At 42.1% G+C, this 24501-nt stretch overlaps 1 protein-coding gene across 2 annotated transcripts in view; it reads left to right on the top strand.

The window, feature by feature from the left end:
* The first annotated feature begins 2507 nt into the window (after positions 1–2507).
* The window catches only part of RFTN1 (raftlin, lipid raft linker 1), a 104006-nt gene continuing 82012 nt past the window's right edge, over positions 2508–24501 (top strand). The window contains exons 1-2 of one of the 2 annotated variants that reach the window (XM_005480920.4): positions 2508–2886; positions 12986–13141. In XM_005480920.4, coding sequence (XP_005480977.2) covers positions 12997–13141 — 145 coding nt within the window. In that variant the 5' untranslated portion in view covers positions 2508–2886; positions 12986–12996. The other variant, XM_074538162.1, reaches the window with a different exon arrangement.

Raw genomic sequence — 24501 nt, 5'->3', positions numbered from 1 at the left:
TGAAGGAGTTACAGAAATATCAAAGCATGTAGGGAAGGGTGTAGACATACACAAGGGCTTGTGGAATCTGATGTTGCTCTCAAAAACCTCTGTTAACAGTAAGGGGCTGGACAAGGACCACAAAGAGCTGTTAAGTGTGAGCACAGGTAAGGCTGATGTCCTCAGAGCTGCCTGTGCCTCAATGACCTCAACTTGGTGCACTTGGTGGCAAGATTGGAGCAAGTGAAGGGCTACCAGCAGTGGATGAGCATCAAGAGAGGGATTCTTCTGAGAACTTGACCTGGACAAATCTGACTGGGCTGGGGTTCTGGGCTGTGTCTAAGGGTGCTGAGAAGATCTGGCCATTGCCTTGAGAGCAGCTGCTCTCTGTGCCATCAAGCCCTACCAAATGTTTGCCATCTTTGATAAAATGAAGGCATTTTCAGGCATGGGGATGGTAGTTGATGCCGTGGCAACTTTCGTAAGGTGCTAGGCACTGGCTCCTGTGCTATTTTTGTATGTGCTTAAGATTCTGTAATCTGGGTGGGTAAAAAGCTCATTGCATAGCTGGGGTCAGAAAGTTTCAGTTAAATAGGTTGCACTTTGCCTGGAGGAGAGAAGCAAAAGAAGTGGGATCCTCTTGTATTTTAACATGTCTTTGAAGGACCTGGAGGAGATGACAGGATCCACTGTTGCCATGTTTGCACATGGCTGCATACTGAGGTGTGATCAAGCAGCTTCAGGGCTGGGCTGCTGTCCAAAAGAAACTGGGCAGGCTCAAGAACAAGCCAGCATGATCTTTTGAAATTTAACAAGGACAAACATTCAGCCTCTGGGAAGGGAGGGCACCTTGCAGAGATTCAGGCTTGGGACTGCCTGTCTGGGTAGCAGCTCTGTTGCAAAGGCTGCAGGCACGCTAGTAGGCAGCATGACTACAGCCAACAAAGATAACAGCATGCCAGTAGCTTGGAAAAGGTGACAATCCACAGCTATTTGGCACTTACTAGGGCTCTTGTAGACCACATACTGTGTCCAGGTATGTCATTCCCCTCTCAGAATCCAGTGCCAAGAAAGTTGTTGACAAGCTGGGACAAACTCAGTGGCCAGCCAACAAGGCCAGGGATGGAGTATATGTCCTACAAGGAGAGGCTGAGGGAGCTGAACTCAGTTGACCTGGAGCTGCTTGGAAGGGACCACAGTGGGTCATCTGGTCCAACCTCCCTGATCATGCAGGGTCATCCCAGAGCACATGGCACATGATTGAGTCCAGATGGTTTTTGAAAATCTGCAGTGAGGGAGACTCCACAACCTCTCTAAGCAATCCATTCCAGTGTGTGGTCACATGCACAGTACAGAAGTTCTTCCTCGTATTCAGGTGGAACTTCCTATGTGACAGCTTCTGTCCATTGCCTCCTGTCCTAGTTGTTGGCATCACAAAGAAGAGCCTGGCTCCATTCTCTTTAGATATTTTATACACATTAATGAGCTCCCCTCTCAGTTGCCTCTTCTTGAGGCTGAACAGGCCCAGCTCCTCAGCCTTTTGATGTAAGAAAGATTCCCCAGACCCTTGACCAACTTTCAAAAAATGAAATCTTGTGAAACAGAAAAGAAAGCCTTACAAACACTCTGGAAAGAAGATAGGATCAACTGAAATGTACGTGAAAAAAAAACCCAAAAAACCAGAAAATTGGGAAATGTAGTGACTACAAGAAAATGGACTGCGATTACATGAGGTACAGTGCAAAGGACCAAAACATGCCAAAACTAACCTCATAGATGTTACAAAAGCAGGGAAAAAAATCAAGGATGAAGACAGAACCTTGAGGGGAAGATATGAGTGACATGGCATGGATACTGGAAAAAAAAAGAAATCTTTGCCAAAGTGAAAGCCATCAAAAGGCATGGGATGCCATGAACTGCAGGGACATGGACCAAAGCTTGCCCGATTGATCCCCATTGAAATCACAAGATTTTGTTTCCCTTCCTGAAAGGAAATCTGTCTGCTGGACCTGCTCCAGAAGCTCGCTGTCTTGTACTGAGGAGCCCAGAACTGGACACAGCACTGCAGATGTGGCCTCCCCAGGGCTGCGCAGAGGGGCAGCATCACCTCCCAAGACCTTCTGGCAACGCTTTTCCTGCTGCATCCCAGGATTCCCTTGGCCCTCTTTGCTCCACAGGCACACTGCTGGGTCATCCACACCTTGTTGTCCCCCAGGACTCCGACGTCCTCCTCTGCAGGGCTGCTTTCCCTAGGTTGGCTCCTAGCCCCTACTGGTGCGTGGGGTTATTCCTCCCCAGGTGCAGGACCCTGCATTTGCCACTGTTGAATTTGAGATGGTTCTTCTCTGCCTAACTCCCCAACCTATCGAGGTCCCTCTGAAAGGCCGCACAATGCTCCGGCGTATCAGCCACTGCTCCCAGTTTGATGGAGGAGTACAGGGGAGCCGGGTCGGGGCCGGGGTGGGGGCTGAGGGGGGCAGTGCGTGAGGGACTTCCCGCCCCGGCCGGCGGGCGGAGCAATCCGCCTTCGGGCTGTGCCGCCGGAGCGGGCGGGAAGCGCGGCTGCCCGGTCCCTGCGCGCCTCGGGCTGGGCGCGGGGCTCTCGCCGCCGCTCGGAGGAAGAGGAAGTGGCCGCGGCCCCCGGCCGGGCCGAGCGGGAGCGGAGCCGCCGCCCCGGGCTGCGCCGCGCAAACTTTGTGCCGGGCGGCGGGGCCGTGTAGCGCCGCGGCGCTGCCCCAGCACCTCCCCGTCGCGGAGCCGAGGGGGGAGCGGCCCCGGAGCGCGGCGGGCGGGCACGGGCGACAGCCGGAGTAGGAGGAGGAAACGCTGTCAGCGGGGCGGGCCGTCTCCGCCCGCCGGGCATCCTTCAGCACCACCGGGCTGCGCTTCGCCCGCTGCCTGCCCCAGGTACTGCCGCGCACCCCACCGGCTCGGCGGGCAAACTTGGTGAGGGGGCGGGAGGGGGTTGCTGCTGGGCAGGGTCTGCGCGCCGGAGCGGAGAAAGGCACTCCGGGGCTGCGACTCGTCGTGGTCCTCTGGCTCCCGAAGTTCGGAGCGGGGCGCGGGCTGGCCGGCGTGCCCGGGTTCGGAGGGGCTGCTGGAGCCCGGCGAGGGGGGGCACTGCCTCCTGCCCGCTCCCCGGCCGGGTTCCGGGCTGTGCAGCTGCTCCTGAGGGTCCGCTCGCTGCGGTCCTGCCCAGGGGCCGGAGTGGAGCCCGCCGGGAGGGCGGCAGGGCTGGCGGGCGGCGCCGTCCTGTCAGTCCATGGGTGCGGAGACTGCCGGGCTCCGCCGGGCTGCCCGCGGCCGGGGCGCACCGGGGGCGGCATCGCCGGCAATCCCTTGCAGCCGGTGGGATGGTTATTTGCGTCCAGCCCCCGGCGCGGTGAGGGAGAGGAGGGAGCTCTGAGGGGAGCCGGGTGAGCGCCCGCCTGCCCGCCCAGCCCGGCGCCGCTCCTCACATGCTGGGCACCTGGAGGCGGCGGTGCCGTGCCATCGTGTGGCTGGCTGGGGTCTGGGATTTTACAGTCGCTGTTTTCCAATTTTATTGCCTTTTCAAGTTCTTTATGTTGTTTCAGCACGGTTTTCTTACAATGTAAAGAGGCAGTGGTTCAGCGTTTTTATGTCTGAGTGTGAAATATATCTCTCTTCTCTCTGGTTTGTCTAAATTCTTGTCAAAACAGCCTCTTCTTACAGCCTGTGTATTTCTAGAAAAGGGGAATTTAGTTGAATGGACTTTACAGTTCTTCTTTGATACTTTCGGCTTAGTCAAATAATTAATGGGAGACATTTGTTCTCCATTACGCCTGAGCGTGCCTCCCTCTGGAGCGCTCCCGGCTCGGAGCGGAGAACGAGCTGAGCCAGGGGCTGCTGTGTGCCAGGACAGGGAGCGGGGCTGGAGTCCTGGTAGGGGTGGCTGTCATGCTAAAGAGGATGCTGTATTTAAAATAATAAAATTATAACTATACCTGAAAGAGTGTTTGCAGCCAAAGTTTGGAAGCCGTGGTCTGATTGTATACTGCTTCAATTTTAATTCCCTTTAAAAAAATGTATTTATTTATTTATTTTGTTGGAGAATAACCTTATCAAGATATAGCTGGCCTCTAGCTTACAAGGGGAGATCTTTTTATACATCTGCTTTTATGTTTTATTTTTAATAAATCCAATCCATTTCAGGTTCTAGTATTGAATAACAAGTTAGTGGCAGTAACCCTTTTTTTCACAATGCTAGTGGTCACATGTGTGTATTTAATTTCTGTTTTTTCTAGGGAAAAAGTGAAGTCTCAGAATGAAGGGTTATTTTAGGAATCTAGCTTAACCTCAAGTAAGTTACATTAGACAAGGGGCTTTCCACCTCTTGAATGTTGGCATTCCCCGGTCTGAGAATGAAGCATGAAATGAGTATATACAGCTGTGATTAAATACCCTAAGGGAGTTCTGAGCTGTGGTACTGGGAAACACAAATACCATATTGGGTATAATGAACTGGCCTCAGCCTCTGTGGTGGAAAAGCGGGGGTCACAGACTTGTGAAGAATTAAAATCAAAGTTGATTAAGTCTCTATTTGTAGTAAGTAAAAAATATTCACATAACTACTATTCCATCCCTAACTTCATGTGAGATCCCAGAACTTCACACCTTGCACTAGTGATCTACTTTACTTTTTGCCTTCATCAGGTGGCTGGGGTTGTACTCCTAGGCAAACTAGCAAAAGGCTGTAAACACAGGACTGTCAAGTCTGTAGTTTCATGTTTTACCATGGTTTTACCTACTGTAGTTAAGCAGCTGTGCATACATTGTAATATGCATCTGTTTCTTATGCCTGTTCGCTGTGGGGTTAACTTTAAAAGAAAGTTGGATTCATATCTAATTCCTGTGGATGCTTTTGTCAGGTTTTTTAATCTGTGATTTCTCTTTATGTTCTTGATAGCAGTACTCTTTCTTAGCATCCAGTAGTCTCCTCCTGTCGCATGGAGGCGACTTGCTTGAACATTTGCACATGGTATTTTGGCATAAATTTTACCTGTGCATTGTTCAGTGACATTAACACTTTGTTATCTTGACCAGAAATACACTGCCTAAAAGTATTTTGTAGAAAGATGTGGTATTATCTGAATCTTTTGCTTTACTGGAAGATGGTGTTGTGGTACCAGCAAGTGTTAAATATTTTGGATGAACGTTACAGGGTGATGTGGGAGGCGTGGGAAGCAGGGCTCTCCCACCAACCTGCTGTTCCTCACATTGCCCCCACTGCTAGCACAACGCTTGCCTTATTCCTGCACCACTTCTCTCTGATCCTGCTCGCTCCTCTTCCTCCCCCCCTGTTGCTCACGTACACACACACCCACACAGCCCAGCTCTGTTTCCCTCGAGGGGTTTCAGTGTGGCTGTGGCAGGGAGCGCACAGAGGTGGCCTGGTGACTTGCAGGCCCGGGGACAGCACAGGCGCAGTAAGCGAGTCATGCAGGGCAGCAGAGTCGAGCCCCAGCCGTGATGTGAACTCTGCAATGAGAGCAATAGCACCTAATAAGAGTTTGTTGAAATCATGCTATCATGCTGGCGTGTTATTTGACATGCTGCATGCTAGTGCTGGGCTTTCTGTGTAACTTGTGTTTACAAGACCTGTCAGGGTAGTGTGTTCTAACTTTGCTGAATCCATATCATAGTTATCCATTTATTGCTTTGCTTTCTTCCTGAAGCTTAGAAACTCTGGAAACTAGACCAGCAATTGTCTTAATTGGCCAAATTCTGTTTTTCTCTGTTTTTTCTGTGTAGTCAGTACATTTTCTTGTCTCCCTGGGAGACAGTACCAAATCTGATGAAATAGTTTGGTTTTTAATTCTAGCAATTGGGGCTGCAATTCATCATGACAGGACTTCCAGAGGTCTTGGTATGAATCCAGATTAGTCCTGATTTGTGTTCTGCTTCTGTTGAGTTGTGGTATCTTTGGCTTCCACAGCTTGCCTTGGCTTCTGGCACGTTTCATTTTATGCTGGTGTTTCTTGATCCGAGACTGTTCCTCTGCTGAACTTTGTTCCTGTCTCTTAAGCTCTCTGCTTATTCTACATTTCCTTCTTTATTAGGTAATTCATCTCACTGTGTCTGGAAACCTTCTTATGAATTCTCTTGTCACTTCTTGGGTTCCTAGTTCTGCAGATACTCATATTGTAGTTCAAACATGTTCCAGACCTCCCCTGTACATCCTCCAGTTGCTCATTCCTGTTCATCTTACTAATGAATTCCTTAGGTTTTGAGATTTGCTTTTTGAAATTGAAAACCTTAACTGCAGATTTACTTGGGTTGCTCTGCAGTTTAATTTAAATCAAATCAATCATAAAGGATAAATCTGGGATTATTCTTTCACCAACCTTCTTAGAAGCTGAGATTTAGTTATCAGCCTCAAGTCTAAAATCCTGACAGCACCGGTCAAATTCATAGATACGTGGTGAAAAAAAAATTGGTCAGCTGTAACATCTGACAATAGATGGGACTGATTTATGGTAATTGTTCCTTGTATCTGTAAGTTTTTCAGAATGTTTCAAATTGTTTGGTAAACATTAGTTCCTTAAGCACAGATTCCTCCACACAAATAAAAATTATTGCATGATTTATTGAACATATGCTTACATATCTTCCTGCATGGTAATACTATTGAAAAAATAAACGACTGAGTGGGTATCTCTTAGTAAGGAATGTCCCTCTTAGGTGGTGTAATCTCACAAAAAACCTTTGCAGGGTGGGAAAAATGAGAAGTCAGAAGCATGGCTCTTTTCTGGGGACTGACAAAGGATCATCCTGGCATCCTCTTCTGCTTTCTTTGTTTACCTGTACACCCAGTTTGCCAGGTCTGCTGTTTGTAATTCTCTGCTTTGGTTGTGCTGGTTTTTTTGCCTTGTTATTCTTCCTCTGCTTCATTGCTTTAACTATGCTAGGAAAGGGACTCGACTGTAATTTGCAAGCGCTCTCAGGGTTTGTTTGGAGCTGAGTGGGAGACTGAACACTCTGGTGTTTCCTAGACTGAGAAGGATGCAAGAATGGAGTGACCACATGCCAGCAAGTGAACTGAGCATGAAGTGCTTATTATTTTGAAAATGGAAAGGTCAGGATTGCAGGAGTGAGGGTTTAAGAAAATAAGCATGTCTCATTACTGCACAACAAATGTGAAGTCCTGCAATTATTTGTAAATGCCTTCCAGCATCCCTGTGAGGTACCTAAGTATTACCCATGGAAGGAAAAATGAAGATGAAAGGTCTTAACCAAAATCAAGAGAGAAAACCTGTTAATACATTGCAGTTATCTTGTTTTCCAGCTGCTGCATTCATCAGTAAGAATACTATATTCTATATTTTGTGCAAAGAACATCAGCAGTGACCTAGGATATGTATTTTAAAAAATAAATTAATTCATGATAAACCTTGCAAAATACATTTACTAGTCCTGGCCCATAAATGCTTAAAATATGTTAATGCAAGCAAGCTTGCTCTCACTAATTTTGCTTAAAAACAAGCTGACAAGCATTAATTTTCCATACAGCATGTTTTCCTTGGATGCCATTGTAAGTACTAAAATTACCTTGTTCCTATTTCACTTACACGTTTGCTAGAATGTTCAGTCTAATGCTGTATACTTAGCAGTTGACTCTAAGATTATAAGTATTTAAAATGATTGTTTTGGAATTATTTTCAAATCATCCCTCTTAGTAGTCATTGACATTATGCATTGATTAGTTGAAATAAACTATTTAGCCAATATGTACTTAGTTGATAAGCATCCCTTAAATTACTTATTCTGGTAATCTATTCAAGCTTCCATTAGCCATGTGGTTCTGTTACATTTCAGTGCAATTTTCATTATTATTCCTTGGAGATAAATTGTTAAGGATTTTCATGAAAGGATGGATCAATAAATCAGAAGATTAGCCTCATTTATTCCCCAGTATACCCCCCAAGTGAAAATCAGATAGAAGGCAAGGGTTTTTTTGTTTTCCCTTCTTTTCTTTGTGCTCTTTTTCTTCTGAAAGGGAATCCTGGGCTCTGAATCACTGTTAACAAGAAAATAAGTTGTTAGCTACATGGTATTATTTTATCCTTTCTCTTTGCTAATTCTGAAGTTGTTGTATTTCATCTGTTTTGAACACACACTAGCAACCCAAGAAAGCAAATTCAGGCTGCAAGAGGGTATTTTAGCAAAGCTGAGGTTCAGAAATCATCAGTTGAGAACCTGACACATCTCTAAAAGAGCTGTAAAAATTCCTGTGATACATTCAGGATACATTCCTTATCATGGATCACAGAGGTGATTAAAAGTGGAAATACTGCTGGCTTTTTTTCTTTTCTCTTGCTGACTACAATTTGTTGTATTTTTTTTTAATTTGGTTTTTTTCCATGGCAAAGGATGGTACTGGTTTCAATAAAACTTACATTGAGGAACATTCAGGGTGAGGTCACTGGACATGCTGGGATGGGTTTCACCAGGTGCAGGTACAGCACCTGCACCTTCAGATGCTCCTCAGAGCTCCTCTGCTCCTAAAATACACAATGCAGGACCCTGCTGGGGAGGAGGAGGTGGCAGCAAGAGGTTTATTCTGCAGCTGGTGAGTTGGGAGTCTGTTTGGGGTGTTCAAATCCTGGGTTAGATTTTGCATTGTTTGCAGAAGCAAGCTGCTCCTTTCCTAACCAGTGAAGGCCTCTGCTGGCCTTCACAAGAGAAACTAAGGAATGAATTGACTACAGGCTTTGCTGTTGTTCTGCAACTCAGCATATCTTCTATTCTTGATGCTTTGCAGAGTTAAAGTGAAGATGCAGACTAAAAAAGCCCAATCTGTTGTGAGATTTGGGTTTCAGTTCTGGTTTTATCATCATGTGGCTGAACACATGAACAGTTTGAGATCAACAAGATCATAGAGCACATGTAAGATTAATTTGCAGTCTAAGTGAGTTTGTGGACAGAATTAGTTTTTCTGGCATATGTAATTGTAAAAGTCCATAGCTAAATCATAATTTTAGGGGTTAATGTTCTTCATTAAATGTTACTTTTCCAAGGTTTTTTTTTTCTAAGTATAGAACTTCTGAGTTGATAATTAATTTCTGCATTAATGAAAAAGAAAATGTTTATCTTAGAACCTACTGCAGAGCAAAAAGAATTTGAAAATTTGGCAGTGTCTTTGAAGGATTGTTTTTCAATTTGCTAAAAAGTGAATATTAGTGATAATATTTTGGTTTAATATGAATAAAAATGGAATTCACATGCAGGTGTAGAAAGACAGGATAAGTGTATGTAGTACAGTAACCTTAAGCATGTCTTATAGCAAACCAATACACCTGAAAATGTGCATGGAAGTGAGTTTAGATACTTTGAATGCAGCAGTGTTGAACATTTCTTACAGCACTCTTTGATAACTGCAATGTAGAAAATGAAGGAGGGGAATAATGTCCTGTTGACAAGTAGATTTGTAAGTGAAAAGCAAGGAGACACTTTCAGATGATGGTGGGAAGACTAAACAGCACTAACTTTGCTGTGAATGAAAGGAAGAAGGTAATAACTGTTAAAAACTGATGTTAAAAGCCTTTGAAAAGTTATAAAGCAAGCTATCCCAGAAGGACATTTGTGGGATAACTTTGAGCAGAATTTGGTGATTGAGTGATGACTTGTCATGCACACATCATCATTATATTTGAGAAAACTTTTAAGAATTCCTACCTCTGTGGAATTATTTTCATGCTTAGAGTCCTCTGTTAAAATAGGAACTTAATTTTTGAAGATTTGTTTTCTACTGCTGAAGCACTTGTATTCTAATTACTGTGGAAAAGATTTTGATGTTGTGAAACCTAATTTTTGTCCTCTGATCCCTCATTTTTTTCAGGTGAAAGCATCCTTTTTCATCATCCTTTTCCACGTGCCTGCTTTAAGTAACACAACTGCCTGTACTTAGTGAAATGTGAGGAAGCCTTTATCCTCAAGGATACTGTTTGAAGTTTTAGCTAAACAGCACAAAGGTGAAAATTCTTCTAGGAAGCAGTGACTCAGGGAATTAGTAACAAAAAAAAGTGTGTTTTCAGTCCATTCCCAGGTGGGCAGGTAGCTCATGCTGAATGACTTGTGGGTTGTCTCTGTTCGCAGAGGTCGTTGCTCACATGGGTAGTGAGGGTGGAGGAGTTTTTCTCCAAAGGGCTGAGAAAATGTTTGCTGGAGAAGCACAGGAGAGTGTCTGTGGCTGCTGCGGGAAGTGCAGGCTTTTATTTTTTAAAACTTTCACTCCAGTTTGGGAAAGAATGCAAAACACTCTGCAATGTGAAATGCAGTGTCCCCAAGGCCTCTTTCTGCAGCCATCACTGTCTAAGAGTCCTGTGGATTTCAGACTATTTGTTATTTATGCAACTAAAGGTTGCAGGCACTGCAGCAGAATGACCTCTGAAATGGAATTTTTTTCCTTACAAAACCTTGTGTACTTATGATGTGTAAGAATTACTGGGCAATTGCTGAAACAAGAAATTTGGTACACTTGCTAACACTTCTATCTCCTATCCAAAAGCATGCTGCTAGATGTGTTCCATTATAGCTCATGGAAAAATACCTAATGTCTTGTTAGGCTCATTAATATGCAATACATGTTTATGTATTTAAAATAAATTATATTTTAGACTGAAGCAAATAAACTGCACAGGCAAAAGAAGAAACTGCTGTATAAATGAAAGAATAATCTTGTAATGGTAATAGTTGTCATTACAAAAAAAAAAAGGTGGAAAGTATCACTTTGGGAGCATAAAAAGATCATGAGGATTTTTAACTTTAAATTCCAAATTAAAAAAAATTGAGTCTGCAAACCTCGATTTCATTGATAGAAATTGTTAAAGTAGTTTTTACCTTTCCTTCAAAATAATCAGGGAAAGTTGTTTTCTGCTGGATGAATCCACCAAATATCGAGACTTCAGGAATACAACTATCATCACATCATTCTGTTTTCTCAATGCTAGAGGTCTTTGTAGCAAATGTTTTTTCTGCTTCCTGGTTCTGTGTGATCAAATATTTACTGTGTTACTTTTTTCAAGTTGGATGTGTTGTTCAGTCCTATTTTGATATATTTATTAGAGACTTTGCAGGAAGATGTAGGTGTGTATTTATGGACTTTGCACATGATAAGAAGGTGGGTGGTATTGCTAAGCCCTGAAAAACTTTCAGCTCTTTCTTCCAGCGGTGCTGGAGAATGGGGTGAGACTATTACTGAGCACTAGAAGCACAAAGGAATAGAGAAAAGTTATGAGAGATGAGCTGGAAACTTCTCAGTTAGTTTTGTTGGATAAAAATAAGGAGAAACAGATTCTTTGTCTGCTAGGAAGTTGACAGTAAACTGTGAATGTGATGATTCAGCTGTGAATGATGATTTTAGGTGCAGTAGGTGTATTATTTGCACTAGAGATAGGGAAGCATGAATGTTATTTTCATCAGCCTTGTTAAGATCTCATTTTGAGCATATGGCCACCTGTGTTCATGTAGAGAAATGAGAACAGTGATGCAAATGAGAGTGAGTGGGGTGATGAAGGGACCACAGATCCTGTCTAGGAAATGGCAGAAAAGGCAGAATGCATTTATCATAGCAAAATACAGCAAAAGATTTGGGAACTATTAATAAGAATGATTTTGCAAGGAAGTATGAGGAAGGAACAAAATCTATAAAAGTTAAACCACAGTATAAATAAAAATGTAAGTAATTTTCTGCAAGTGGTTTCCAAATACCTTGGGGCTGTATATTTGCCTGACTTTGTAAGCTCTTGGGGGATGGAGCTGTGGCATCAGCTGACGAGCAGCTCTTTGGAGACGGTGAACCTGAGCAAGGTTTTCATTCTCTGCTTTAGGTTTCTGAACTGTCAAGGTAAAGGCAGCTCTGATCTGTGCCTGAGCTTTCTCAGGTGCTCAGTGCTGTGTGTCACAGCTGGCTGGGGGCTGTGGCACTGACCTTCCTGGTGCTCCATGCAGTGTGTTCACACTCCATGGATCCCATGCCTTTGAGCATCTGGGCAGGGGGGCTGTGGGAGCCACTCTCTGTCACTGGGAGTTTATTCTGCGTTTCCCTCCCTGTTCTCAGAGCATGACTTTATTTGTGTGGGCGGTGGCAGGATGTTAGATGGGTTGTGATGAAAAACCTCAGGTGCCTACCTGACGTGTCTTCACACTTTTGATTTTTGTACTTGATGCTGGTTGAAATAATTTGTCTGAGCCCCACCAGTGTTGTTGAGAGGTATTTGAGGGTTTGGATCACCTGAATGTTTTCAGCAAGTAATTCTTCCATTCTTTCATACCCAGATGAGCTATAATGTGCAGGATATTGAGAAACATTTAATGTGTAGCAGGAATGGTTGTCAGGAATAATCCTTTAAAATGTTGTGGGCTGGCAGCTTATTAAAGAGAACTAGATTTATCTAATGCAGTTCTGTGGCCAGGTGCCTCTTCTGTTTTGAAGATAGGCTTGTAAAGTGCCATTATCTCCTAAAAAAATGAAGTGGGAGGAAGTGAGGTTATTCTGTAAATGCAGGTAGTTCTCTGCAGAGAGAACTTGCTTTTTATATTAAATTACAAGGCTAGATAGTAATTTGAATATTACAGGGATCTGTGTAAAAGTTAATACTAGATGCTCTCTTAGTAACTGCATGTATAGAAGTTGTTACTAGGTTGACAGCCTTAATATTAGCAAGTTATTTTGCATTTTCAGCTACTTTTTATAATGGAATGTGTGTCTTCCAGAATGTACCATTGAATACATTTGAAAGTTGCAAAATACATACATTAAACTGTCAATTTTCCAATAAAATAATAGTATGCCTGAGGGTAGATATGAGTAGTATATTCTTCAGTTACTATCTGAGCATTTATTTGATTACATAATTTTATGTAATTTGTAGGCAGCTTGCGTTTAAAAATTAAAAATACTAGTGTGGGGCATGAAACCAGAAGGAAAAACCTCAAAGTTAATAATGCTTATGCATTTTCCCTTTTCCCTACCTCTTTGTATCAGGAACTGCTGAAATGGGTTGTGGATTGAACAAATTAGAGAAGCATGATGAAAAACGACCTGGTAATATCTATTCAACTTTGAAGAGGCCCCAGGTAGAAACTAAAATAGATGTTTGCTATGAATATCGATTCTTGGACTTCACGACACTAAATGATAGTAAGTACATAATATTTTTCTTTAAAATTTTTTTCTCTATTAAAGTAGCTATGTTAATTGGTCTATAATGTTTTTTAAATAGTTGTTAAGTTCTTAAAACATCTTCAATTTCTTTAAGTAAATGCCTTTTCTTCAGTCATAATGCTTCCATGCAGAGATCTTAGTGAGAATTCTGTGTGAATTTTTAGCCTTATAGCTAGTTACAGGTTTTGAGATTTTAGGTTCTTTTACCCTTCCCCCATTATTTGGTTTGTTTTCCTTGATTTTTTTTTTGTTTGTGTTTTTACTCTGATGTGGACATTTTATTTCCTTCATTTGCATTTTGTCCAATTTTCATATGGTAAACAATTCAGGCCTGCAAGGTTATATACTTCATTGCTCATTTTCCTTGCTCCCCTTGTGCCCTCTGGGCTCTGTGAGAGGTATTTTGAGAGGCTGAAGTTAGTGTCGTCAGTTTTGATAGCTTGCCATAAATAACTCTTATGTGGTTATAGATACTTGCAGGTGCACCCATGTAGGTGGAAACAGGATAGTGAGAGACACTGAAGACCTAAAATATCATCAAAGGGGTGAAGATTCAATCTCATGCATTTTTTACCTTGGTTTTTTAATTCAGTCTGAAGTAGTCTGGTTTTAATTCTTGTGGCAATCCACAGATATTCTGGTTTTTTCCTTGCTGATTGACGTCAGGCATCTCTGCCAGTGTTGCTCACACCATTGCCTGTGCCCTCTTTCACTTCAGAATTAGCTGTTCTACAAGCAATAACTCCTCACACCATTTGGGAATCTGAAGCTTGAGCAGAAGGCTGGGACCTGCTTCTTGCTATATATAAAACACCACAGTACCAAAATCTGCTAGAGCTGGCTGGCAGGAGGCCAGGTGGAGCCTCTGTGCCCTGAGTGTGCTGCAACTTCTCTTGTTTTGCAAGTCAGGTCAAAGGAGAAGCTGGAGCCTCGAGTCTCTCATGGTGTGAGACAAGGAGCTGCTGGTTGTCACTTGATGGGACACCTCGTGCAGCTCAGTGTGTCAGCCCTGGCTGGGTCTTAAAACTGCTGCAAGCAAACTTGGGTTTGAGGAAGGTGGAGGTTTAGCACAGGTGATTGGACAGGACTGTGCTCTTGCAGGCAGTTGTGAGAGTCGAGAAATTTTGTCTTTGCAGACTTTGAGTGCCTGTCTTCTGTATTTGTGTTCTCTTATGTTTTTTGATACACTAATTGGGATGCACTGCTGTTATTGAGAGCACCAAGCTCTCAATAAAAAATGGGAGAGGAATTTTTTTCATGTTTATGTATTGCAGTTGTTTCGACATTTATGTGTTTTTATTTCAAAGTGAACTGTTTATGTCCTTTGATAGTTTGACAGCTTTTACTGAGATGTATTGCAAGTTTTGTCATTAGCAAAAATGAATTAATATTGAGGACACACTTCTCTGGGCTTTTCTGGAATGTTCATCGCTGTTCTGTCTGAGTGCCTCTCAAGCTTTAGCATTTTATTATCCTGTTCTCTCATGAAGTCTCATCTTTGACACTGTGGAGGAAGAATCAGTACTTGTAGTAGCAATGTGGCTTGCTTCAGGCACAGAGGATGTCTGGTAAAAAGAGAAAAAGTTAAACCCAGGCTTTCTAAGTCTGATTAAATACATAGGTTCATTGTATAGCATACTTGTATATGTTTTGCTTACTCATCATAGATTGTTGCAATACGATTTTAAGAGGCATGGCTTTAAGGAGACTGTTAGTAGAAGCACTTCTATCAGATTCTTGGGCTTGCCAAATAGCATAAGCTCTTCAGCTCTGCTGAGTTCTGCTTTGACATGTTGGATCCCCATCACTCCAGTCTCTGAAGATGTCAGCAGATAGGCAGATGTGGGGGGATAGAGTGTTGTTCCTGCTCTTTTTCCTTAGTTATCACTTACAACTATGTGCTCTCAGGATTGGCAGTTCCCTCCCTGTTCTAGTCTTTGGCTGTGTGAAGGCTCGTGTTGCACTATGTGGTGTTATGACATTCCAGCCTTTTTGCATCATGACTGGTTCATTTATGTTTTTGCTGAGAAATAACCTCTGCAGATAAACAGAGTTAACAGTGAGTGTTTCACCTATGTCTGTATGGATTTGGAGGCTTCTAAGAATGAAATGCTCCTAGAGGTGTAAAAAAAACATTTGGATTGTGAAGTCTGTCTTCTGTGAATCTACTTTAGCCTTTCCAGTTTGTATGTATATCATGACATCATTTTTTCCACAGGTTTTCTCCTTCACTGGGTTTTTAGAATAAGCCATGTTAAATTATGAGTGGCTACAGAGTATTTTATTGTATTCTTGTGCTAGGCCTTGTTTACAAAGCTGGTGAGCCTGGTAGTGCAGACAGGTACTCATTTTTCTCTGTAGCTTTTGTATTGCAATGATTGCTCTGATAACTATATCTCTCACAAGTCTTTAATCTCAATGGTGAGAAGGAGGTGATTATCTGCATGTTGCAGGTGGGAGCTAATTCACAGGTTACTGCCAGAAGTTTTCCAAGTTCTTAACATTTCTTCCTGTGTTCCAAAAACAGCTCTTTTTGACTTGAGACATAAAGGTGGATACTGGTCATATTTGCAGTTTAGAACTGCATGTATTTGCAATTTTGATACCCAGATAATGAAAGGTCAGTTCCAGAATGTGGCATATGTTTAAAGTGCATTTTGGCCTCCTCCTTTTTTTTTTTTTTTTTGATAAGTTTTTGCAGCTGTATGTGGGGAAATCCTGCTCTCCTCTCTCTTGCCTCCCATCTGCTCTGTGAATTGATTTAACTTGAGTATCTGGCAGGTTATGTGGTTATTTTGTTTGGTTATCCTCTGCTGTATCGGTGTCTTGTCTGAAGAATGCTGGAGTTGGTTGAAGTGAAGAGAGCATATTGTCAGGAAGAGAAACAGATCCTTCTTTAAATTAGCTCACACTCTTATGAACTCACAGAATCACTGAGTGAGCTTGGAAGGGACCACAATGGGTCATCTGGTCCAACCTCCCTGATCATGCAGGGTCATCCCAGAGCACATGGCACACGATTGAGTCCAGATGGTTTTTGAAAATCTGCAGTGAGGGAGACTCCACAACCTCTCTGAGCAATCCATTCCAGTGTGTGGTCACATGCACAGTACAGAAGTTCTTCCTCATATTCAGGTGAAACTTCCTATGTGACAGCTTCTGTCCATTGCCTCTTGTCCTAGTTGTTGGCATCACAAAGAAGAGCCTGGCTCCATCCTCTTCACACCCACCCTTTAGATATTTTACACATTAATGAGCTCCCCTCTCAGTTGCCTCTTCTTGAGGCTGAACAGGCCCAGCTCCTCAGCCTTTTGTTGTAAGAAAGATTCCCCAGACCCTTGACCAACTTTGTAGCTGTGTGCTGGACCTGCTCCAGACACTCCATGTCTGTCTTACACTGAGGAGCCCAGAACTGGAGGCAGCACTCCAGATGTGGCCTCCCCAGGGCTGAGCAGAGGCAGCATCACCTCCCTTGACCTTCTGGCAATGCTCTCTTGAAAGCAGGGATAAAACTGTCCTGACAATCATTTTTCTGGAACGTTAGCTAGAAACTTAAGTTTACTTGCTGGCTGTCTTTGGTTACTGTTTATCTTCTGACATGCACAGCTAAAAGAATGTAAGAAAATATGCTCCTTTATTAAATTTTTTATTATTTTCTGAACTTTTTCCTTGCTTGGCACTGATGCAGATGTATGTCCAGTGGAAAACAATGTTTGATCACTTACTTGAGTGCTGTGTAAATAATGCACAGATGCAAAAGACAGATTTAAGGCTGCAGGTGTAAGCTTCATTTTTATGTTGCCCAGTGTTAGAAACCGATTTACTTGAAAGTGAAGTGTCTATGGAACGACTGTCCAAGCTTTCAAGGAAAGCAGACTATGAAGAGCCCATCAGTTTCCATTGTTTATCAGTTTCCACAACACTGATAATCTGCATGGTTCTCCAGAATTAAAGTGGTTGGATTTGCCACTGTCTTTTACTTTTTGAAAAAAGCATGTAAATTGCTATCAGCAAAGGGTTATCTAGTATAGACTGGCACTTGAAGTGTAAGGGGTACTTTGCTAAGACACTTCAGGCTTGAGGTGGGCATGCTTGTTTTAAGCTGTTTGCTTTATAAATCTGCTTATGAGCCTGATCTTGTTTCTGTTAAGGTGGCCTCTTCCAAGAAATCCTTGTCTGTCTTCCATGTTGTTCCTTGACAGTGTCATTCTGTGTTCTATTCCTTAGTCATCTGTACTGTCCAAAGCTTATGGGCTGCTTTTGTCCCTCAGGTGAAACCACATCTGTTTTCACCTAAGTTAAATTGATAAAATCATCACACATTTTTACTTGTGAAGAAGACATTCCTATATTTGTGAATTGGGTGGTTCATTGCTGGTTCAGCAAAATGTCAGAAGTGCAGAGGAAGTTGTCTTCTCACTGCCCTAGAGACAATACTAGTATTAAGTTGCAATGACTGAATTTTATAACAATAAAAACCCAAGGAAAATAAAAGAGTTGCAGCCAACCTTTTGCCACAAAGCTGGAAGAGACAAATTAGGGTCTACTCTATAATACTTCAGGCCTTTACTATAAAAAACCCGAAACAACAAAAGATTGTATCACCTGCCCAAAAGTCAAAAATTCTTTCTATTTTCCATCCTTTGCCTTATAAAAAAATGGGATGAAGAATGATCATCTTATATCTCTGCTATCTCCAAGTTTTACTGGAAATAGAGGCAAATGGTGAGCAAATCTCAGGGGGATATGTGCTGGCAGATGGAATAGTGTTAAGCAACCATGTTTTCAACAGTGCCTCTATGGGGTAAGCTGATTTGTTTTGTTTTGGTATTTTGTTGGAAAGAGAAATATTTCAATAATCTGCATTCCTTCCTTGCTCTTATCTGATCTACTTATTTTGGAAAACTGCCCTTGCTTAGACAGATCTTACAGAAACTAAGCTAACTTATTCATCCTCTGTTTCTTTTCTTTCACCTCTTTGGTTGTGATGACCTGAGAAAAAACAGGAATCTGATAGTAATTTCACTCTTCACTTCTCAGAATAGTGTGGAATTTTTTGAAGTTTAGGGGAATTTTTTTGACTGACTTGGTTGGGGTTTTTTTCTGTTTTGCTTTACATTCCTGTAGTATTTCATTGGCCTGATGAGTTACGATAGGTTTTGGCCTTGAATAAAGTTGGCATGAAGCATCTGCTAGCCATGTGATGAGAATGGAATGGGGTATAAATTTTTTTTAAATGGAGAAAGGCTATACTCTGAACAAGCTATTTGTGCTGTAAAACCACTAAAATCCAGATGTTTTGATGGAATGAAAAATACCAATACTTCACATGTCCCAAAGAAGTTTTTAAGTTATGATGTGAATACGTGAACATACGGTTTTTATCCTGATTGTGAAGAATTTGTCTCTTTAGTAAAAAAAAAAAAAAAACAAAACAAAAACTAAAAAACCCCCAGAGAACAACATGAAGCAAATTATTTAAAAGTAAGGTTATTAATTGCATTCTAAAATTCCCACCATCTTTTTTGCTTGAATGTTGTAAGTGGTGTAGTCTAAGGACATGTATTTTTACCAGGACAGTACTCCTAGTTTAATAAATTTGCTACATACATGGAACCTTCTTATTTGAGGCATTTTAGGGTGTCTGTATATATATATATCTTTATATGTGTATATATATATATATATAATCTGAAAGTGTATATATCTTTCAAGTTCTGACAAGCATATGGATACTTTACCATCATGTTTTGGAGACAGTTATACTGCTTAAAAACCATTTACTATCATATTATTAAAACTGCTATGTCTGGGCTTTTGATTTTTATTGATTTTTTTCCTAATACAAGACACAAATAACGTGCTAGTGGACCTTTATTGGAGGCATTATTATATTAGAATCAATGGTTAAGAGTATATCCATACTGAAGTCTTTTATTTGAGATTAAATTTCAGTTTTGGCTTAAATTAATAGAAGCCCTCTCAGTTTTGTCCTTGGAGAAGGAAAGAAGTCTGATTCAGAATTTGAAGTGTCATGCACTGGAAATTGTGCAAGTAGAGGACAGAGAAGCATTTTTCCTGTAAAAAGTGTATGCATTTTTGGTGAGGAAGTTCTTTTTGCTGTAGAACATAGTACTTGTTGATTTCAATGCTTACCTTCTCTTCCTATCAGTAATTTTTACATTAAGCAGGTATTTGTGCCTGACTTCTGCTTTCTGTTTCACTTCACCATTCACCTGGGAAAAAAACCCAAAACCCAAACATAAAAAATAAAAAATTCCAAGCAAGTGGCTGTGTGACTGAAAAAAGAACAAAACCTGCAACTCTGCATTTGCAGGTGTGATTTGATTTAAGACTAGTAAAAGCAAATATTTCCCCATTGGCAAAGTTATTTAATTTTGTTTTCATTTCTGTAAGCAGAAGAACATAAATTAAATTAGCTTTTGAGTTTTGTATTTCAAGTTGACCAGGTCTGTTACCACCATTTAGTCCTCAAGAGTGATGAAATAAAATTAGCACGGCAAAACATTGTTAGGTTATTTATGAGATGTGATAACTTGAACCAGACTGTGTGTAGATCGCCTAAAACTGACTGAAACAATCCTTCAGAGCAGATTAATGTCTAGCAGGTTCAGAGCAGAAAGATGATGAGCAGGAGAGGCCAATGGATTATTGCTTTGTAGCCCAGATTCTGCTAATGCTTCCCCTTTCCTAAAGCTTTGTCCATGTGCGTATCTCATTCAATTTAGTTTGGTTAAATATGTGTGATCGAAAGAACCAGCATGAGGGTTTTGCTGGATCGGAGCTTCTGTCCTTTCTGTTAATGCAAATATGAAGAAATGAATTTTTTTGGCTTGGTTTTCTGTTTCAAGTGAATTCCAGTCTGTGGCAATACAGAATCACAGAATATTCTGAGTTGGAGGGGACCCCCAAGGATCATTGAGTCCAACTCTTTAAATAAATGGCCCATGCAGGGATCAAATCCACAGCTTTGGCTTGCTCCAGCCAACTGAGATAATTTCCAGTAACCCTTCAGGACTTGCCACTTGTAAGTCACAGCAAAATGAAATGTTCCTGCTGTAGCAGTTTATAAAACTCACTTGTGTGTCTCGGGAAATTTGCAATTTGACATAAAAGGAGCATTCCATATGTTGGGAGTTTAATAAATGCCATAAATTACATCATAAATGTAATTGCTGGAAAGAGTCATTAGATTTGAACTTTACTGTTTTTTAAATAAGGATGCACAACTGTGAGATGTATTTTAGTTTCTAAGTGGAAGCTCTGCTTTCCATAATTATTGGTTGTATCTAGATCCCTGTTGCGATAGTCTGCATGCACTCACTTTTTCTTCTATGTGTGTGTGTGTATATATATATATATATATATGTTCTGTATCAGTATATCAGTGAGGTGTGCAGTACACAGACACATATATATCATTGAGAGGAGTAATTCCTGGGGATATGAGTCTTCAATCACTTCAGTTTTGCTTTATTTCTACACTTAATTATACCAGAACGGAAAGTGCAAAGAGCTTTAGCTGAAGTCCTGTGATGACTGTGACAGAACTGGGAATAAGTCCTGGGTAGTCCATTGTGCTGGTGGCTAGATCATGGCCTTCAAAGCAAGAAGCTGGTCAATGGTATGAATTAATTATTCTAGCCCAAATGTTAATAGCTACATACCTGCAGAAAAGCTGTACCATTCACATAATTTCAAATATGAAAAAGCATAAAGTTTGCTGGTATTTCTTGTCCCCTCAAGATCCAGCTGTACTGTGACATCACTATTTTGTGTTGGAATAATACATTATAGACTAGATGAAACCTTAGGTACAATATGGTATGTATGTTAGAACATCTCAAATATGTTAAAGAATGTAAGTATGATGTGTTTTGGAACTCTGTTTTCAACTTGTGCTTGGAAACAGTTTTGGTTTAGATGCTTTTATGGAATCCCAAGTACACCTGGTGATGTCATAGCCACGCTTTCTGTGTGGACTCTGCTTGTGTATTTAGACAATGGGTGTGTGCAAACCAGAAATGGACTAGGGAGGAAAGGAACATCTGCAGGATGTTCTATTTATACACGTTTCACTTTTTCAAAAAATGTGTGTCACAATAGTCATGTGGCTACCAACTTTCTAGTCTGCACCCATTCTTAGAATGAAGATTGGATTCTATAAAACTCCATTCTTACCATTCAGTCATTCATTTTATCTACTCTGAGCTCAGGGTTCTTCTTAGTGTAGTTAGTGAGCTCTTCCAAGAGATACATTTCATCATCAGGCTTACATGAATGCTGTAATTCACTCACATCATGGAAAAGTACAGATACTGTCTAAAAAGAGTTCTCAACTTCTAAGAAACCTTTTCTTTCTCTCAGCAACTCAGGAACTGCACGTGATCTTTCTGAGTGGCTGTGTCTTTTCTTTGGCCTCTGGCTTTGCACATTTTTCCAGTCTTCATGTGGTTTTCATCCTCCTGATGCTGTTCAAGAGCCAAGGAGCCAGATTTGCAGTCTGCAAGGCTGGCAGACAGGCATTTCTCATGGAATGGTGAAATTATTAAAGCCACAGGTTTTTTTCTGTTTTCTCAGAATCAAAACTTGCCCTGTGTTTAACTGGAGCAGGAGATCACACAGAAACTTCAAATAGTAAAAGTCTCATGGTTTTATTATGAGAGAGAAGTGATGAAGAGTCATCGCTGTGGTAATCTGCTGAGTCTTTTTAGAACTTTCTGCTACAAATTCATTGACATTATCCAGATAAAAGATAATATACAAAATCTATGCAGTACAGTAACGGACATCTTAACATATTTATGAAATAAATTATTTTTGTTTGGCTAAGATCTCCTACAAACTAAAGTTTAGAGTTGGTTCATCCTGAGTGGAGTATAGCCCCTTTGAGAAAAAAGGCACTTTTGGTGTCAACTGCTCTTGACCTTGAGATAGTGAAAGCACCAAACATGTACATTGATTGTGCAGGATTTTTTAAAATGTTTGCATTCATATTCCTCAAGTTCCAATGTGAAGAAGAAAAAGTCTCTGTTCTGACGGAAATGGTGTCAACATTCAGCTGTTTCACACAGCCTATAACAGTGTCTTGGTGGGTCATGTCCAAGGGTCCACATGGCTGAGGACAGGCTGGTGTCAGGCTGTGCATTGTCTGAAGCCAGTAGTGCAGGGCAAGAGGAGCAGACAGCCAGCTTGGGGCAGTTGCTTCTGGGGAGTTTACACTCCCCATTAAACGTGTTTGAGGGTTTTACTTTGAACAAGTCATGTGTTCTGCTATACACTGGACATCCCAGTGCGTGTGTTTCAGAGCAGCCTGCAGGAAAGGTATCTGCAAAATGCTCCTGTCTGGCTTTGAGCCCTTCTGGGGGCTGCTCCAGGACATGCTGGTTTGTCCCAGCATCCGTCTCACGCTTATGACTGTACTTGTCATTGCTCTGCCCAAGTGACACTTGTAAAGAGATTTCACATTCAGAAGCATGTCTGATTTCTGTTCTACATCTGTTCTGGGGTTGTTTTCTGTTAATGCATTTTCATACATGCTACCAGTGCAGCTACTGCTTGATGACTTCCCTTGACTTCTTTTTGCCACTGGCAGCTACTCTGAGCACACTCCAGATGGGCTGACTGCCTCCTGCTTCCTCCCTAGTGTTATCTGAGGATGAAGACACGGACAGTGTTTTAACCTTACAAGTTTTTGCTCTTCTGTGTGCTCTGCCCTACACCCACGGAGGAAGGTACCACGGGTGTGGGACACAAAGTTGGACGGGCAGGGTTAGTGCTTGCCCCTCCGCACTGAGGATGGTGTGGTAGGTCAGACTTTGTTGTTGTGCAAGCTACTGCTGTGACTTTGCCATCGCTGGATGAAATTCTGGGAGTCCAAATGTGTGTTCACAGGTGGCTGTTGCCCTGTGTTGTCCCATGATTGCAGTACCTGTTGGTCAGTGGTTAGGCAGTTTGGGGAGGGGGACAGCTTTGCAGTGTCATCGTGCAAACGCTGTTCCAAACACTGCTCTTGCAGAGAGGCTCAGCAGAGCTCAGTATCTAGAAGAGAGGAGAATCCAGTCTTTTCCTGGTGGCATTTAGCTGTTTATCTCTTTTATATGGGCATAGTTACTTTGTCTCTTCCCTGACTTTGAATGCCTGTTTTGACTTTTTCTCCTTGTTGGCAGGTGCCTTTGGCTGCTGATTCAGTGGCCCTCAGGAATCATTACAGGCTTGGGACTGAGTTTATGCTGAGGAAAAACATGGCTGAAAAGTAGCAGCAGCAGCACACCATGTGGGAAAAGGGAGGGGTAAGAGTGAAACTTGTGCCCTTCTCTTGTGAGAAGTGATAAAGGAGGGAGAACTGACAAAAGTAATGGTGAGAAAGTCTGTCCTTCTGCTCCCCTAGCTTGTAGAGAGGAGATGAAGGAGAAGGAAGGGGAGTAGTACATTCTGATCAAGTCCTGCAGTATGGAGATCATCTCCCCCCTATTCTCAACAAGCAAACATGTATTTCTCCCTGGGAAGCATCTGTTCCTTCCCTGCTTTTCTTTCAGTTTACAGAGGAAATGGCCTGCCAGTCCTCTTCCTAGGCTTTTGGCTGAAGCATCCCGTTCAGAGGACCATGCCCTGTCAGCTGCTTGATAGGCTGTCAACACTCAGCTGACATGTCAGCTCGTATGAAGCTCCAAAGGGTCTTCACAGCCAGAATCCTTCAATCCTAGAAACTGCCTCCACACTCTTTCCCACAAAAAAAAACCCCAAAAAAACACACCAAAAAAAACCAAAACAACCCAGCAGTCAAGATATGTCAGCCTTGTGATGAGCTATAAGATCCCTAGCCCAGGCTCTGTGCCATAGCATTCCTGCTGCTGTGCCCCAGACAACACAGACACTTCAGGATTCTCCTCTGAAGAAGTGGAGTGGAAGGCACAGCTGCAGCTAAACAGCAGTGGGGCAGAGAAAGGGTTCAAGTAACATACTGGCTAACTTTATTGTCAGACAAGATGAACATGGCCCAAAGTTACAAGCAAAGTGGTGAGAAAAACATGGAGGGAAAGTGGGATCTGGAACCCCAGGAGCAGGGACAAAGGCAAGGAAAAAGGATGATGGGCTGCTGCTATGACCTGCACCAGAAACATTCCCCCAGGGACCAGCATGACCAGAGAATTAACTGGAACAAAATTTAACTCATCTTTGGTGCCTAGCATTGCACCTCCAGTCATGGAGAGAATGTGAGAGGTATGCACCCTGTCTGTGGGCTGCGTGTTGAAATGGGGGGAATAAAAGCAAATCTTCCAACATCCTTCCACTGAATAGCAACAATTCAATAG

Source organism: Zonotrichia albicollis, chromosome 1, assembly GCF_047830755.1.
Source record: "Zonotrichia albicollis isolate bZonAlb1 chromosome 1, bZonAlb1.hap1, whole genome shotgun sequence".
NCBI classification, from domain to species: Eukaryota; Metazoa; Chordata; class Aves; order Passeriformes; family Passerellidae; genus Zonotrichia; species Zonotrichia albicollis.
The sequence above is the reverse complement of the archived record's forward strand: the minus strand, read 5'-3'. Positions and strand labels throughout refer to the sequence as shown.